Source organism: Pelobates fuscus, chromosome 2, assembly GCF_036172605.1.
Source record: "Pelobates fuscus isolate aPelFus1 chromosome 2, aPelFus1.pri, whole genome shotgun sequence".
In the NCBI taxonomy this organism is placed as follows: Eukaryota; Metazoa; Chordata; class Amphibia; order Anura; family Pelobatidae; genus Pelobates; species Pelobates fuscus.
In genome coordinates, this window is record NC_086318.1 from 3,483,133 (window position 1) to 3,501,097 (window position 17,965).

Consider the following 17,965-nt stretch of genomic DNA (forward strand, 5'->3'; position numbering starts at 1 on the left):
GGCAACTGCTCTTCTATGACAGTGAAAAAAAAATATTTATTTTAAATGTAAAGCTTAACCAATTGTTAAAACAGATATGAGTGGTGGCACTGGGCAAGTAGGCACAGTATCCAATGTGAACCTCACACAGAAGCTGGCAGGCAGGCAACTGCTCTTCTATTACAGTGGAAACAAAATTTTGGTTGTAAAAGCACGCTATAGAGACACCAGATATGAGTGGCAACTGTCAAAGTACGCTGGCAGGGTAGTGCAGGGCACACGCTGAAGGAAGGCCTGACAGAGCCGCTTGAAGGACACTGACTGTCTGCTATTAGCTTACACTGGAAACCTTTTTTCTTTGTAAAAGCACGCTAAAGAGACACCAGATATGATTGGCAACTGTCAAAGCATGCTGGCACAGGTCTGCAGAGCACACGCTGAAGTAGGCCTGACACCCAGACGCTTGCAGACAACTAACTGCTCTTCTATTACAGTGAAAAAAAAATATTTATTTTAAATGTAAAGCTTAACCAATTGTTAAAACAGATATGAGTGGTGGCACTGGGCAAGTAGGCACAGTATCCAATGTGAACCTCACACAGAAGCTGGCAGGCAGGCAACTGCTCTTCTATTACAGTGGAAACAAAATTTTGGTTGTAAAAGCACGCTATAGAGACACAAGATATGAGTGGAAACTGTCAAAGCACGCTGGCACAAGTCTGCAGAGTACACGCTGAAGTAGGCCTGACACCCAGACGCTTGCAGACAAATAACTGCTCTTCTATTACAGTGACAAAAAAATATTTATTTTAAATGTAAAGCTTAACCAATTGTTAAAACAGATATGAGTGGTGGCACTGGGCAAGTAGGCACAGTATCCAATGTGAACCTCACACAGAAGCTGGCAGGCAGGCAACTGCTCTTCTATTACAGTGGAAACAAAATTTTGGTTGTAAAAGCACGCTATAGAGACACCAGATATGAGTGGCAACTGTCAAAGTACGCTGGCAGGGTTGTGCAGGGCACACGCTGAAGGAAGGCCTGACAGAGCCGCTTGAAGGACACTGACTGTCTGCTATTAGCTTACACTGGAAACCTTTTTTCTTTGTAAAAGCACGCTAAAGAGACACCAGATATGATTGGCAACTGTCAAAGCACGCTGGCACAGGTCTGCAGAGCACACGCTGAAGTAGGCCTGACACCCAGATGCTTGCAGACAACTAACTGATCTTCTATCACAGTGAAAAAAAATGATTTCTTTAACCCCTTAAGGACACATGACATGTGTGACATGTCATGATTCCCTTTTATTCCAGAAGTTTGGTCCTTAAGGGGTTAAATCTAAAGCTTAAGCTATTGTTAAAACAGATATGAGTGGTGGCACTGACTGTGCAAATGGGCAAGGCATCCAACCTGACACAGAAGCTGGCAGGCAGGCAACTGCTCTTCTATTACAGTGAAAAAAAATTATTTATTTTAAATCTAAAGCTTAACCAATTGCTAAAACAGATATGAGTGGTGGCACTGGGATAGTGGGCACAGTATCCAATGTGAACCTCACACAGAAGCTGGCAGGCAGGCAACTGCTCTTCTATTACAGTGAAAAAAATTATTTATTTAAAATCTAAAGCTATTAAATTGTTAAAACAGATATGAGTGGTGGCACTGGGCAAGTAGGCACAGTATCCAATGTGAACCTCACACAGAAGCTGGCAGGCAGGCAACTGCTCTTCTATTACAGTGGAAACAAAATTTTGGTTGTAAAAGCACGCTATAGAGACACCAGATATGAGTGGCAACTGTCAAAGTACGCTGGCAGGGTAGTGCAGGGCACACGCTGAAGGAAGGCCTGACAGAGCCGCTTGAAGGACACTGACTGTCTGCTATTAGCTTACACTGGAAACCTTTTTTCTTTGTAAAAGCACGCTAAAGAGACACCAGATATGATTGGCAACTGTCAAAGCATGCTGGCACAGGTCTGCAGAGCACACGCTGAAGTAGGCCTGACACCCAGACGCTTGCAGACAACTAACTGCTCTTCTATTACAGTGAAAAAAAAATATTTATTTTAAATGTAAAGCTTAACCAATTGTTAAAACAGATATGAGTGGTGGCACTGGGCAAGTAGGCACAGTATCCAATGTGAACCTCACACAGAAGCTGGCAGGCAGGCAACTGCTCTTCTATTACAGTGGAAACAAAATTTTGGTTGTAAAAGCACGCTATAGAGACACAAGATATGAGTGGCAACTGTCAAAGCACGCTGGCACAAGTCTGCAGAGTACACGCTGAAGTAGGCCTGACACCCAGACACTTGCAGACAAATAACTGCTCTTCTATTACAGTGACAAAAAAATATTTATTTTAAATGTAAAGCTTAACCAATTGTTAAAACAGATATGAGTGGTGGCACTGGGCAAGTAGGCACAGTATCCAATGTGAACCTCACACAGAAGCTGGCAGGCAGGCAACTGCTCTTCTATTACAGTGGAAACAAAATTTTGGTTGTAAAAGCACGCTATAGAGACACCAGATATGAGTGGCAACTGTCAAAGTACGCTGGCAGGGTTGTGCAGGGCACACGCTGAAGGAAGGCCTGACAGAGCCGCTTGAAGGACACTGACTGTCTGCTATTAGCTTACACTGGAAACCTTTTTTCTTTGTAAAAGCACGCTAAAGAGACACCAGATATGATTGGCAACTGTCAAAGCACGCTGGCACAGGTCTGCAGAGCACACGCTGAAGTAGGCCTGACACCCAGATGCTTGCAGACAACTAACTGATCTTCTATCACAGTGAAAAAAAATGATTTCTTTAACCCCTTAAGGACACATGACATGTGTGACATATCATGATTCCCTTTTATTCCAGAAGTTTGGTCCTTAAGGGGTTAAATCTAAAGCTTAAGCTATTGTTAAAACAGATATGAGTGGTGGCACTGACTGTGCAAATGGGCAAGGCATCCAACCTGACACAGAAGCTGGCAGGCAGGCAACTGCTCTTCTATTACAGTGAAAAAAAAATATTTATTTTAAATCTAAAGCTTAACCAATTGCTAAAACAGATATGAGTGGTGGCACTGGGATAGTGGGCACAGTATCCAATGTGAACCTCACACAGAAGCTGGCAGGCAGGCAACTGCTCTTCTATTACAGTGAAAAAAATTATTTATTTAAAATCTAAAGCTATTAAATTGTTAAAACAGATATGAGTGGTGGCACTGGGCAAGTAGGCACAGTATCCAATGTGAACCTCACACAGAAGCTGGCAGGCAACTGCTCTTCTATTACAGTGGAAACAAAATTTTGGTTGTAAAAGCACGCTATAGAGACACCAGATATGAGTGGCAACTGTCAAAGTACGCTGGCAGGGTAGTGCAGGGCACACGCTGAAGGAAGGCCTGACAGAGCCGCTTGAAGGACACTGACTGTCTGCTATTAGCTTACACTGGAAACCTTTTTTCTTTGTAAAAGCACGCTAAAGAGACACCAGATATGATTGGCAACTGTCAAAGCATGCTGGCACAGGTCTGCAGAGCACACGCTGAAGTAGGCCTGACACCCAGACGCTTGCAGACAACTAACTGCTCTTCTATTACAGTGAAAAAAAAATATTTATTTTAAATGTAAAGCTTAACCAATTGTTAAAACAGATATGAGTGGTGGCACTGGGCAAGTAGGCACAGTATCCAATGTGAACCTCACACAGAAGCTGGCAGGCAGGCAACTGCTCTTCTATTACAGTGGAAACAAAATTTTGGTTGTAAAAGCACGCTATAGAGACACAAGATATGAGTGGCAACTGTCAAAGCACGCTGGCACAAGTCTGCAGAGTACACGCTGAAGTAGGCCTGACACCCAGACGCTTGCAGACAAATAACTGCTCTTCTATTACAGTGACAAAAAAATATTTATTTTAAATGTAAAGCTTAACCAATTGTTAAAACAGATATGAGTGGTGGCACTGGGCAAGTAGGCACAGTATCCAATGTGAACCTCACACAGAAGCTGGCAGGCAGGCAACTGCTCTTCTATTACAGTGGAAACAAAATTTTGGTTGTAAAAGCACGCTATAGAGACACCAGATATGAGTGGCAACTGTCAAAGTACGCTGGCACAGGTCTGCAGAGCACACGCTGAAGGAAGGCCTGACAGAGCCGCTTGAAGGACACTGACTGTCTGCTATTAGCTTACACTGGAAACCTTTTTTCTTTGTAAAAGCACGCTAAAGAGACACCAGATATTATTGGCAACTGTCAAAGCACGCTGGCACAGGTCTGCAGAGCACACGCTGAAGTAGGCCTGACACCCAGATGCTTGCAGACAACTAACTGATCTTCTATTACAGTGAAAAAAAATGATTTCTTTAACCCCTTAAGGACACATGACATGTGTGACATGTCATGATTCCCTTTTATTCCAGAAGTTTGGTCCTTAAGGGGTTAAATCTAAAGCTTAAGCTATTGTTAAAACAGATATGAGTGGTGGCACTGACTGTGCAAATGGGCAAGGCATCCAACCTGACACAGAAGCTGGCAGGCAGGCAACTGCTCTTCTATTACAGTGAATTTTTTTTATTTATTTTAAATCTAAAGCTTAACCAATTGCTAAAACAGATATGAGTGGTGGCACTGGGATAGTGGGCACAGTATCCAATGTGAACCTCACACAGAAGCTGGCAGGCAGGCAACTGCTCTTCTATTACAGTGAAAAAAATTATTTATTTAAAATCTAAAGCTATTAAATTGTTAAAACAGATATGAGTGGTGGCACTGGGCAAGTAGGCACAGTATCCAATGTGAACCTCACACAGAAGCTGGCAGGCAGGCAACTGCTCTTCTATTACAGTGGAAACAAAATTTTGGTTGTAAAAGCACGCTATAGAGACACCAGATATGAGTGGCAACTGTCAAAGTACGCTGGCAGGGTTGTGCAGGGCACACGCTGAAGGAAGGCCTGACAGAGCCGCTTGAAGGACACTGACTGTCTGCTATTAGCTTACACTGGAAACCTTTTTTCTTTGTAAAAGCACGCTAAAGAGACACCAGATATGATTGGCAACTGTCAAAGCACGCTGGCACAGGTCTGCAGAGCACACGCTGAAGTAGGCCTGACACCCAGATGCTTGCAGACAACTAACTGATCTTCTATTACAGTGAAAAAAAATGATTTCTTTAACCCCTTAAGGACACATGACATGTGTGACATGTCATGATTCCCTTTTATTCCAGAAGTTTGGTCCTTAAGGGGTTAAATCTAAAGCTTAAGCTATTGTTAAAACAGATATGAGTGGTGGCACTGACTGTGCAAATGGGCAAGGCATCCAACCTGACACAGAAGCTGGCAGGCAGGCAACTGCTCTTCTATTACAGTGAAAAAAAATTATTTATTTTAAATCTAAAGCTTAACCAATTGCTAAAACAGATATGAGTGGTGGCACTGGGATAGTGGGCACAGTACCCAATGTGAACCTCACACAGAAGCTGGCAGGCAGGCAACTGCTCTTCTATTACAGTGAAAAAAATTATTTATTTAAAATCTAAAGCTATTAAATTGTTAAAACAGATATGAGTGGTGGCACTGGGCAAGTAGGCACAGTATCCAATGTGAACCTCACACAGAAGCTGGCAGGCAGGCAACTGCTCTTCTATTACAGTGGAAACAAAATTTTGGTTGTAAAAGCACGCTATAGAGACACCAGATATGAGTGGCAACTGTCAAAGTACGCTGGCAGGGTAGTGCAGGGCACACGCTGAAGGAAGGCCTGACAGAGCCGCTTGAAGGACACTGACTGTCTGCTATTAGCTTACACTGGAAACCTTTTTTCTTTGTAAAAGCACGCTAAAGAGACACCAGATATGATTGGCAACTGTCAAAGCATGCTGGCACAGGTCTGCAGAGCACACGCTGAAGTAGGCCTGACACCCAGACGCTTGCAGACAACTAACTGCTCTTCTATTACAGTGAAAAAAAAATATTTATTTTAAATGTAAAGCTTAACCAATTGTTAAAACAGATATGAGTGGTGGCACTGGGCAAGTAGGCACAGTATCCAATGTGAACCTCACACAGAAGCTGGCAGGCAGGCAACTGCTCTTCTATTACAGTGGAAACAAAATTTTGGTTGTAAAAGCACGCTATAGAGACACAAGATATGAGTGGCAACTGTCAAAGCACGCTGGCACAAGTCTGCAGAGTACACGCTGAAGTAGGCCTGACACCCAGACGCTTGCAGACAAATAACTGCTCTTCTATTACAGTGACAAAAAAATATTTATTTTAAATGTAAAGCTTAACCAATTGTTAAAACAGATATGAGTGGTGGCACTGGGCAAGTAGGCACAGTATCCAATGTGAACCTCACACAGAAGCTGGCAGGCAGGCAACTGCTCTTCTATTACAGTGGAAACAAAATTTTGGTTGTAAAAGCACGCTATAGAGACACCAGATATGAGTGGCAACTGTCAAAGTACGCTGGCAGGGTTGTGCAGGGCACACGCTGAAGGAAGGCCTGACAGAGCCGCTTGAAGGACACTGACTGTCTGCTATTAGCTTACACTGGAAACCTTTTTTCTTTGTAAAAGCACGCTAAAGAGACACCAGATATGATTGGCAACTGTCAAAGCACGCTGGCACAGGTCTGCAGAGCACACGCTGAAGTAGGCCTGACACCCAGATGCTTGCAGACAACTAACTGATCTTCTATTACAGTGAAAAAAAATGATTTCTTTAACCCCTTAAGGACACATGACATGTGTGACATGTCATGATTCCCTTTTATTCCAGAAGTTTGGTCCTTAAGGGGTTAAATCTAAAGCTTAAGCTATTGTTAAAACAGATATGAGTGGTGGCACTGACTGTGCAAATGGGCAAGGCATCCAACCTGACACAGAAGCTGGCAGGCAGGCAACTGCTCTTCTATTACAGTGAATTTTTTTTATTTATTTTAAATCTAAAGCTTAACCAATTGTTAAAACAGATATGAGTGGTGGCACTGGGCAAGTGGGCACAGTATCCAAAGTGAACCTCACACAGAAGCTGGCACACAGGCAACTGCTCTTCTATTACAGTGAAAAAAAATATTTATTTTAAATGTAAAGCTTAACCTATTGTTAAAACAGATATGAGTGATGGCACTGGGCAAGTAGGCACAGTATCCAATGTGAACCTCACACAGAAGCTGGCAGGCAGGCACCTGCAATTACATTACACAGGAAAAAAAAAAAAAAAAAAGCAGCCTGATGTTCTAGCCCTAAAAAGGGCTTTTTGGGGTGCTGTCCTTACAGCAGAGATCAGATGAGTCCTTCAGGATTGTAGTGGACACTGAATACCCTAGCCTAGCTATCAATTTCCCTATCTAATCAGCAGCAGCTAAACTTTCCCTCCTCTCACTAAGCATGCAGCTTCAGAATGAATCGAAAATGGATGCTGGGAGGGAGGTTGGAGGGTGTGGAAGGGAGGGAGTGCTGCTGATTGGCTGGAATGTGTCTGCTGACCGTGAGGCACAGGGTCAAAGTTTGCCCAATGATGATGAATAGGGGGCGGATCGAACTGCGCATGTGTCCGCCTGCCGCGGCGAACGCGAACACGCTAATTTCGCCGGGAACTGTTCGCCGGCGGACAGTTCGGTACATCACTATTCAGGACCTTGGTAATTCGGCACTTCGGCTATTCGGACATTCGGAAATACCCAAATGTCCGAATTGCCCGGAATTTGTCCGAATTCATATTCGGCCCGAAAAGAATTGCACATGTCTACCCCACTCCCTCAAGCATGTAAGTTCAGTGAGCAGGGCCCTCAACCCCTCTGTTCCTGTGTGTCTAACTTGTCTGGTTACAACTACATGTCTCTTCGTCCACCCACTGTAAAGCGCTGTGGAATTTGTTGGCGCTATATAAATAATAACATAATAACTCTCTCCCTGACCCTCTTCAATCTGGCTTCAGCCCCCTCCACTCTACTGATACTGCTCTTATCAAAGTTACTAATGACCTAATCGCAGCTAAATCCAAAGGCCACAACTCCATACTAATACTTCTTGACCACTCTGCTGCCTTTGACACCGTTAATCATGCTCTCCTTCTTCAAACTCTTCAATCACTCAGTCTCTATGACACTGCCTACCACCATCAGACTCTCCCCTAGTCTTCAAACATTTAAGAAGTGCCTTAAATCACATCTCTTTAGGAAAGCTTATGGCCTCCCAGAGTAACCTCTACCTCACATACTTGTCTCTTGCTCTCTCCTAAAGCGCTGCTGCACTCCCACCTTATTTGATTGCTTTTCCCTTTCCTAATATGTTTTATACCCCACCTCCTGTAGACTGTGAGCTCGTTTGAGCAAGGTCCTCTTCAACCTATAGTTCCGGTAAGTTTTCTTGTAATTGTCCTATTTATAGCTAAATCCCCCCTCTCATAATATTGTAAAGCACTAAGGAATCTGTTGGCGCTATATAAATGGCGATAATTATAATATATTATTAGTTGGTACCTTTAGCCACAAGGAGGGCAAATGGGAATGGACTGGGAGACAGGAAATCTACGGTCTAATATTTAAATTAGGGTATATGAAATGGACACCTCATCCTGTAAATAAAGTGCCCCAATCCTGCTCTAATTACAGTCTAAGAGGAACGCCAAGTCCTCAGTGATCAATCAAGGTCCCTAGGATGTAAATATGCCTGAATCCCAAAAGTGAAACCCAACGGAAATATCCAACTGGTGGTGGTAGGTGATGAATAAAACTCTCTTTATTTAATAATATTAATAAGGTGCAGCACTGCGCGGATGGCTTACTGTGTGCATGATCGACTCTGGGTTACAATCTTGCAGCTAACTTACTCGACCTCTATGAAAACAAGAGGTGGAGAGGAAGAATGACAAACTACAAGCTGAATGTATTTCTTTTATTCTGCAAGTCACTCGTCTGCCGTTTCTGCTGCTGTGGTGTTTATGGACAGTCAGGTCATCCCAATTCATGTTACTAATTCCTTGATTTCTTCAGAATGCTGAGCTGGCAGAGAGAGATGGACAGCTGCTCTACAGATTCTATAACCTGATTATACATGGGTTTATTTCATGTACGACTACTGTGATGGCCATGGACCTTGGGTCAAATGAGATTCCTGAAATCCTAACCCAACTTCAGCCACAGAATGACCAAGCTGAGCATGTCATGCAATATGTGGGAAAGCCCAAAAGGTAATATTTTTATGGAGATAATATAGAAGACTACTTTTCTAACCATGAAGAAGTCCATGATGGTGTGGAAGTGTGTGGGGTGGTGGAGAGCACTTAAATGTTATATCTGTTTGTATCTAATATCCCATTATGTGCTGTCTGTAATCCCACACAGAAAACAGGGTCTCACAATGGAGTGATGATATTTCTATTTATTGGAATCAGTTACATCAAGTGACAGTAATTAGCAATGAATGGACAGGAAGTGGTGGGACACAGTCCATCCCCAGCGGAGAGATAGTAGGACGGATCACGAGGCGTGCCATCAGTGTGCTATGTGCTATGCAGCGTCCGTCACTCGTTACCGGATAGAGATTAGTTTTCTGTTGGAAGAAAAGCCAAAGTATTGGTTAATTTATTATAAAATCATTTATTAATACGATGATAAAACCAACTCACGCAGCCTTCATCATTCCAGCTTGTGTTACTGACATTTATAGGACCTCACACCTTCTGCGGTTCTACATTTCATAGTCTTACAACGTGGAGATTTCTGGGATTTTATTATTTATATCCAGCACCTCCGCAGTGTCCGCAGAAATCTAACAATGAAATTCCCAATAAAACCCCATTTTATTCCAGGTCATAACATTGCACATCACTCTAAGCTCAACTAATGGGAGATTTAGCATTGTGGGAGTCATCATCCACAGCACATAGAGGCTCTCTTTTCCTTTTACAGAGAAGATAACACCCATCACTCTCAGGCAGTGTAGGAACTCTCTGAATCTCTGTGAACGGACGGATATCTGGGCATGGCTCCGTGTGGTGGACCACTGACAATGAATGCCTGAACCCCCTTACTGATTACACAGCACCCCAAATCATCTACTGATTACACAGCACCCCAAATCATCTACTGATTACACAGCACCCCAAATCTTCTACTGATGGCAGAGCACCCCAAATCTTCTACTTGTGGCAGGGTACCCCAAATCTTCTACTGATAGACATAGCCCCCCAAATCATGTACTGATAGCAGGGCACTAAAGCTGGTGCTTGGATTGGCGATAGCTAGGTATAGTTGGGGTCAAGCAGTTAGTGGGAGCAATAAAAGTGATACATAGCATGGAGCGGTTCTTAATGGATTTTCACCGGAATCAGTGGAGTGAAGAGGTCATTTTTGTCTGACTTCTGCAATCATAGCCGGCAATAGACATTTTATTTCTTATTGGAAGGTACTTTGGTGGGCTTGGTGTAGAAAGACAAGTGTTTCACCCACTATCACAAATCTGTCTTAGGTTTTTTTTTTAAGTCATAAATGGTGACACTTAGTGATGTAACTGATTGCCCTGGGGAATCCTGGCATGCCCTGACTTAGTGATCCACAGGGGGCAGCATGGAGCCAGACTCACCAGTCTTTTTACTTCTGCAATAGTAACCACCGCAGAAGAGGCAACATCTTTCAGTTCCTTGGCATTGGTTGTCCATATGGCAGTTGCTGGGAAAAAGGCGGATGCGTGCACATATGGAGGGATCATAGGAAGGACAGGGGTCCAGCTTAGCTGTAGGATGAGAGCAGGTTATTCAGATGACAGTAAATACAAACATTCAAAGATAAATTCCATATTCAGTAAATAGAACATGTTATAATTTATTTCTCTTCTTATCTTGTGTTCCAGAATGGACACCTGCAGGATTATTCAACAGCGGATATTAAAGGCAATTCTCATATTTACTAAAACCAAATCCGGCCCGAGCGATCTGCAGCAATCGCCCGGATGCATTCGGTGTCTGGATTATAATCAGTATTTCACACCCAAATCCTGCACTAATTATAGGACCCGGAAGATTCACAATATTACTAAAATTCACAGCCAACTGCATCCGGCAGAATTCACATTGACAGATTATTGTTTTGTTTTTTATTTGCAGTGCGAACAGCCAGCTGCCAAATAGTTAAACAACCATCAGCATTGCAAGGGTTAATTATGTGTCAGCCAGCTGTATATGGTATATGTGGCGAAACCAACCTCGCCACTGAGCCCTGGAGAAGCCTGTTTGCTAGCCTCCTACCTGCTGACTATGGCCCCTGGGTTATTTGGGGCATATTGTACTTTATATTGCTGCTACTGGCCCTTTTAAAATCATCGATGGACATATTGGGACTTTTTGGGATTGTGGCGAAACCGACCTCGCCACGTGTCCTTGGAGGGGGCTGATTGCCCGCCTCTTGCCTTTGGACTATGGACCAGACTTTATGGGAATGTGATACCCCAGATAGCCATACCATGGAGCCTATTCATATAATGAAAGACTATGGGAAAGACTTTAGCTCCATGGCAATTGTACTGTGTGAGTAGGATCTGCGCGCTATTCGGTAGTTTTGTGCGCGCAGATCCCAGCTATCTGGGGATAGGTGAAATGTCTGTGTGTTATGTGTAAAAGGTGAATTTATGTATTTTAAAGTGTTTGACTGTCTTTGTGTCCCCATGTGCTTAATGGAGTCTGTCTCTGTGCTGGGAGATAATTGAATTACTTCTCAAGCACAGAGAAGGCCCTGTAAACCTGGAAAGCTAGGGGTTTTAAAAGATACTTTACTAACTTTTGAACCCCTGGTCGGATTCATGCCATTTTTTAATATGTTGTTCCCCTGAATGGATTGATTGTGGATATGTATTTTTATGGGAATGTGATGTATGGTTTTGAAGTTACAGATATTGTGTAAAAGTTATGTTTTAAACTGTATAATAAGTGGATTATCTCTCAGGCTAAAGGGAGGGGATGTGTGGGTTGTACCATATCTCGGATTGGTTATTTTATGCCTCCCCCTGGGTGTGGCCTGTATGTGTGAGATGGAAATAAAAGCCAGGCTGGATGAGCCAGTCCAGAGTTCCTGTTTTACCCTCAAAGTGAAGTGTCGTCTCATTATTGGGGGAAGGATTTATTGCATGCTGTTCCAGTTGACTGCTAGGAGTGTAAGCCTATTCGTATGGTTCCTATTCAACGGTCTACAGCATTCATATGCTTGAGAAGATTCATATGCTGAATCGGTTCGGTGATTGTGGTGTCTGCCAGAGTGCTTGGAGTTCTCAGGAAGCGCTAGGAGCATCCATTAACGGAGGTACTCAGTCGGGGTGCCAGGCGATCCGTTACAGTATATATCAGGTTTTTAAAACTGTCCGTCTCCACCAGACGGACTGACAGCATTTCAAAGGCCAGGAATTTTGAAATGCTGGCATTCAGGGCCAGGGATCGTGGGTGGGTGGGGGGTACTTCCTCTTTCTCGCCAGTGTTTGGGAGATGGACAGCTGAACGCTTCCATGGGACAGTGTGGAGATGCTTGGGGATGGTGGCGGACGTGGTAGCGTTGCTGCCACATCCTCTGTTTGCTGGGTGGCAGGTGCCACTGTCACTCCAGAGGTGGAGGAAGAGGCTGAGGCAGCAGAAGAGGAAGCAGGAGGAGCCTGAGACCTTCCTTGGTTTTTGAGGTGCTTACTCCACTGCAGCTCATGCTTTGCATGTAGATGCCTGGTCATGCAGGTTATGCTCAGGTTTAGAACATTTATGCCTCGCTTCAGGCTCTGATTGCACAGTGTGCAAACCACATCGTCTGAAGAACTGCCACGCCAGGGAACTCCTTGGAGCTGGCTTTGGTGCACTCTCTGTGGCACTGGGCTCAGGGCAGGGTCCAAAAATGTAGTATAGCACCCACAAAAATAATCGCAGTAGTTTGAATAATCGCTGTAGTTTGCAGATTCAACACCAGAATTATTTTCTAATCTGTCCCTCAACGCGGCAGCATCCTCTCCCTACACTAATAAGAGCTCATGTGACGTGCGGCGCTACGTGACTCCAGCTTATATATTGCACTGGCCAATCACAGCCATGCCATTAGTAGGCATGGCTGTGATGGCTTCTAAGGGCACACAAGTCAAACGCTTGTTGATTGGCTGAACACCGAACTCCAAACCGAACATACACTGAATTGTCCGTGGTCGGGTCCGGGGTCCAAAAACCGTAATGTTCGGTACGAGCCCCAAGCTTTTCAGTTCGGGTTCGCTCAACTCTACCAGTAAGGTATTTTTAAGTATAAAAATATGTATTGATTAATTCTATGTCTAGGTAAATTAATGATGAAAACCCACCTTGACCATACAGGTACAAATTTGGGCACCTGATTTAAAGAAGAATATTAAGATGGACTACACAATTTATTATGGAAATGAAACTTAAACGTATGTCAGGTTCTTATACTGACAAGCAAGACTTTTTAATTTCTTACCGTCCCTTTAAATGCAATTCCTGGTTTTCACCTCTAGTGGCCTCCCTAGCCACTAGTCACATACTCACCTGTATCTTAGGAAACAAGTTCTGCTATAAATGGCCACACCCAACTAAGTAACGGGCCTTTACATTGACGTCAGATCCTGGCTCCTGGGAGAGAACCTGTACTTACCTGCATCGCACCCCACTTGGATTATTACCAGCTCTCCTGTACTTACCTGCATTGCACCCCACTTGGATTATTACCAGCTCTAACCTGCTTACCGGATTCATTTAACCCTGTACCCTACCTACTTGGATTGCTATAGAATTATCCGGACTACCTTTATTAATACAATCCTGCAAAACCCACTTTATGGACATTGCTGCAATTTGATATCTAAGGTGTTCCTTTCATTCCTGATTCTTTAAAAGTTACTGATACCTGTCTTGTTATTTTTATTATACTTCTCCAGCTTTATTATTTTCTATATGGGGCATATTGCCTTAACAATTATATCTCCCTTTCCTTATCCTTATTATCTTCCTCAAGTTACTGCTGTAATGCAAAACCTATAAATAAAGCCACTTCAGTTAACCCTGACAATCGTCTCCTATCTGACCTGATCGAGAGCATGACAACGTGTAAATAAGTAAACTCAGAGGGGATATGATAATGTTATATAAATATAAACAAAGCCATTACAAACATCTCTTATAACCTGTACATTAGTAGGGCTATACACAGGGTAAGATGTCACCCATGTAAACTTCAATAAAAGAGATTTCACCTATGACAGAGAAAATAATTATATGCATTAAGAACACTAAATATATTGGATTCTCAGTTCTTAATTGATTTATCCGATTCTTTACAGATTTTCAAACAATTATTCAAGGATACAATACTTAATACGTAGGGTAAAAGCTTAGTGATCGAAGGAGAAATCTGTCATTTTACAGTCAAGGATTTTTTTCCCCTCAATTTGTGACAAAATTGAAAATCACTTAAAAATGGGTTTTTCACTTTCTTTCGGGACAACAGCAGGAATAGTAACAGGTATGTGAAAGGTTGAAACTGGTAGAGTTTAGACTCTTTTCAGCCTATATTAGTTACAGACAGCATTGATGCTAGATAGGCTTTCTCAGCGTGTCACATTTTAGTGCTTTGTTACATTAGGTACACTATAGACTATTGTGTCAATAAGTGACACTCAGAACATTCCAAACATGGCAGTAGTACATTCTATGTGTCAGGTTCCACACCTTTCAGAGGCAGGAGGCACTGTTTCTGACAGCCAGAAAAGCAGCACTTTCTGTCCCCCGTGCAGTCGCTGTCTTTCTGACATCCGTTCTCCTTTGTATTCACCGAGTCACATCGTGGGTAATCCACATCCAAAGGACAACTGCCCGGCTTATCTACATCAGGGAAAGCAACCAAAAAATATCATTATTCAGACATAATGGGTAATAATTGATTAACGCATTTTACAGGAATGTCTGTGTGAAACATTGAAAAATACATGTGTGTTTGTTTGTATCTGTATCTCTCTAGCTTGTTGACTGAGGGGTTTCTCTGACTTATTTACAAAAACAGCTTGGTTAGGGGTTAATGCAGCAGGTGTGGGATTAATGCAGAAGGCGTGGGGTTAATAAAGCATATTTAGGAGATATTGCAGTATGGTGTGAGGTCAATATATGTAGAAAAATGTATCACAGTATTGATACGTTTCCATGTAATTTTTTGTTGAATATTTAGTGTCATTGAATTTTTGGGGATTTTTTTTCAGCTGGTTCTGTGGCATTACATCCCCCCCACTTGCAGGGCGGTCCAATTGCTCCATGCAGCTGTGCGGCACACTGAGGGGGACTTACCACCCTCGAGCCTTGCAGACCTCTCCCTGACGGATAATCAGGCCGAATAGCTGAGCGGCAGGACGTCTAAAAAAAAATAATAATAAAAAAAAATGATATGGACGTGACGTCACACCCACATCATTGCGATATCCTAATCTGTTTTGGATTGCAGTGATGACGTGAACCTATCAGAACATAGGTAAGCCTATTTAAGGCTTGTTTTAGCCCCAATTATTGCCCTATCGTGGTTTCTGTTAGATCCTCGTTTAGTGCTCCTAGTTTTTCCCTTGTGATTTCCTGTGTTTGATCTCAGCTTTAGTATTTGACTCGTGATTTCTGGTATCCTGACCGCGGCTTCGTATTTGACTCGGGATTTCTGGTATCCTGACCCCGGCTTTGTCTTCACTATTTCTGTTATTCCTGTCCTTGATTTATTCTTGAGTTACGAATTTTTCCGCTAAGTTTTCCAACAGAAAATAGTTTTTCCACCATGTCACGGGAGATGGGACTCCTTGTGCGTGTTCCCTTATTTGTACTTTGTTTCATCTGATATCCCCCTGCATTCGAATGGAATCACTACCTGATAATTGCTCCCTTGTGTTCGGCTATCCATTCCCTTCTGTTCGGTTACCAACAGAACTGGTTGTCCTCCTTATTAACACCTTGTAATCACCGACAACCCCTGGCTGTTAACCACAAACCACAAACAATCACCTCAAGTGCTTTGCTGGGTGGCCCTCATTTGCATATATGAACACACGTGATATCAGGACTAGCGGCCATCTTGTCTACCGAACGCAGGAACCATTATATGGTCATTAATGGCATGGATCTTTGAGTTGACTACGCAAGCTCGTGAACCCCGCTGAAACTCGTACCCTTGCCCATTCATACTCCCGACCAGCTGGGAGTAAGAAAGTACCGAACAAGGGAAGCATTAATTTCATAAAAATCCAGGGTATGCGTTCGTCGGTGCTCAATTATCTCAAACACAATGGCTTGTGGGAAGGAAACCCCTGTGATTTTGTCTTAGAAACTCCATGCTAGGGACACTGTATAAAAAGCCGAGTGTGGTCTAATAAAGCTCAGATTGCTTCTTCTACCCAAAACTACTGGTTGCATCCATTATATTGGAGAAATTCTACACAACGATACCACACAACACGCTATTCTCTGTTACTATACAGGACAGGACACACTATTCTCTGTTACTATAAAGGACACGACACGTTATTCTCTGTTACTATACATTACATGACACGCTATTCTCTGTTACTATACAGGACACGACACGCTATTCTCTGTTACTATAAAGGACATGACACGCTATTCTCTGTTACTATACAGGACGCGCTATTCTCTGTTACTACACAGGACAGGACACGCTATTCTGTTACTATACAGGACAGAGGCGGAAGTACGCATGCTTGGGGGACCATCGGATGGCACATGCACTTGGGTTCACCCTAAGGGTATTGCTGAACAGGTCAGGTGCCGCAGCCCTTTAACAGCATGACCGGGACCCTGTACTGCTGGCAGGCAGAGCTGGAGAAAGTGAGAGCCCAGCTACAGAGAGAGCACCACTTGGGAGAGAGGATGAGGAATTACAGGATTGGAGGGCAAGTGGAGACCCGGCTCCTGTCAGCCCCACACTCCTATCAGCCTCAGCCAGCAGGACACAAGGAAGCCACCCTCCTGCACATAAAATGTATGTTAACAAAAAGGTGGCTGAAAATATAACAATTATGACGTGTGTGTATCTGTGTATGTATATGTTAGTGTTTGTGTATGTCAGTGTGTGTATCTCTGTATGTATCACTCTGTTTATATGTGTGTCAGTGTTTTTGTATGTCAGCGTGCAATGCAAGCATTGCCTAGAAGTAAACCACTGCAATCCAGTGACACCGGTTCATACAAATGCAGCTCTACATGCGTGCACACATACTTCATGCAAAAACATGACTACATTCAATCACAAACACAACCCTGCAAAGATGGGCAAATGAGAGACCCCAGCTGGCATAGCATTGTGGAAGTTGTACAACAGAGGACGATCTACCTTTTGGCCAACATTGTGTTAGAGAGTGCCCAAACATATTCACAGTAAGATCCCGTGGTGCCCGAGGCATGTTACAGGTTTGAGACCCCCTTCATTCTTCACATGGGGTTGGTGAATGGGTGAATTCACGGTTCCAGGTTCCCTGTCTAAGCCATGGACCCTAGGTTAATCAAGCCCGACAGACTGAATAAGAATCGGACGGTTCAGTGTTAACTCACCTGCCGGATCCGTAGCCCTGGCTCCCAGGAAGCACAGACTGAGACCCAGAACGATCAGGCTGGAAGAAATCATGCTGTCCTCACGCTGTGTGTGAGCCCAGTCTGTCACTACCCGGCCTTTATAGCAGTGTTACAGGGAGGGGCGGAGGTCACACACTGACTGTACCTGTTCCAAAAATAAAAGTATCTCGCAACAATCCCAGGATTTCCACATCTTCTCGGGGAGCAAACATATCCAGCCACACCTTGGACACTCAGTCAGGGAAGTAACATTCATTATGTAAATAGCTGTTTGCCTGCTAATCACCAATTATAAATGTCATCATCTCCCATTCTTCGCGTGCACCTGTCCATAATAAACGTCACCCAGTCTGATTATCTGCACCAAATGGGACAATTCTGTATGT

The 17,965-nt window shown here is 43.4% G+C and overlaps 1 protein-coding gene across 1 annotated transcript; it reads right to left on the reverse strand.

The window, feature by feature from the left end:
• Positions 1–8,930: 8,930 nt before the first annotated feature.
• Positions 8,931–17,676, reverse strand: LOC134585355 (WAP four-disulfide core domain protein 5-like). Its single transcript, XM_063440760.1, has 4 exons — positions 17,559–17,676; positions 14,691–14,843; positions 10,574–10,723; positions 8,931–9,541 (listed from the first exon to the last, which is right to left on the reverse strand). The coding sequence occupies exons 1-4, from the start codon at positions 17,629–17,631 to the stop codon at positions 9,534–9,536; spliced, it is 384 nt and encodes a 127-aa protein (XP_063296830.1). The 5' UTR covers positions 17,632–17,676; the 3' UTR covers positions 8,931–9,533.
• Positions 17,677–17,965: the final 289 nt, after the last annotated feature.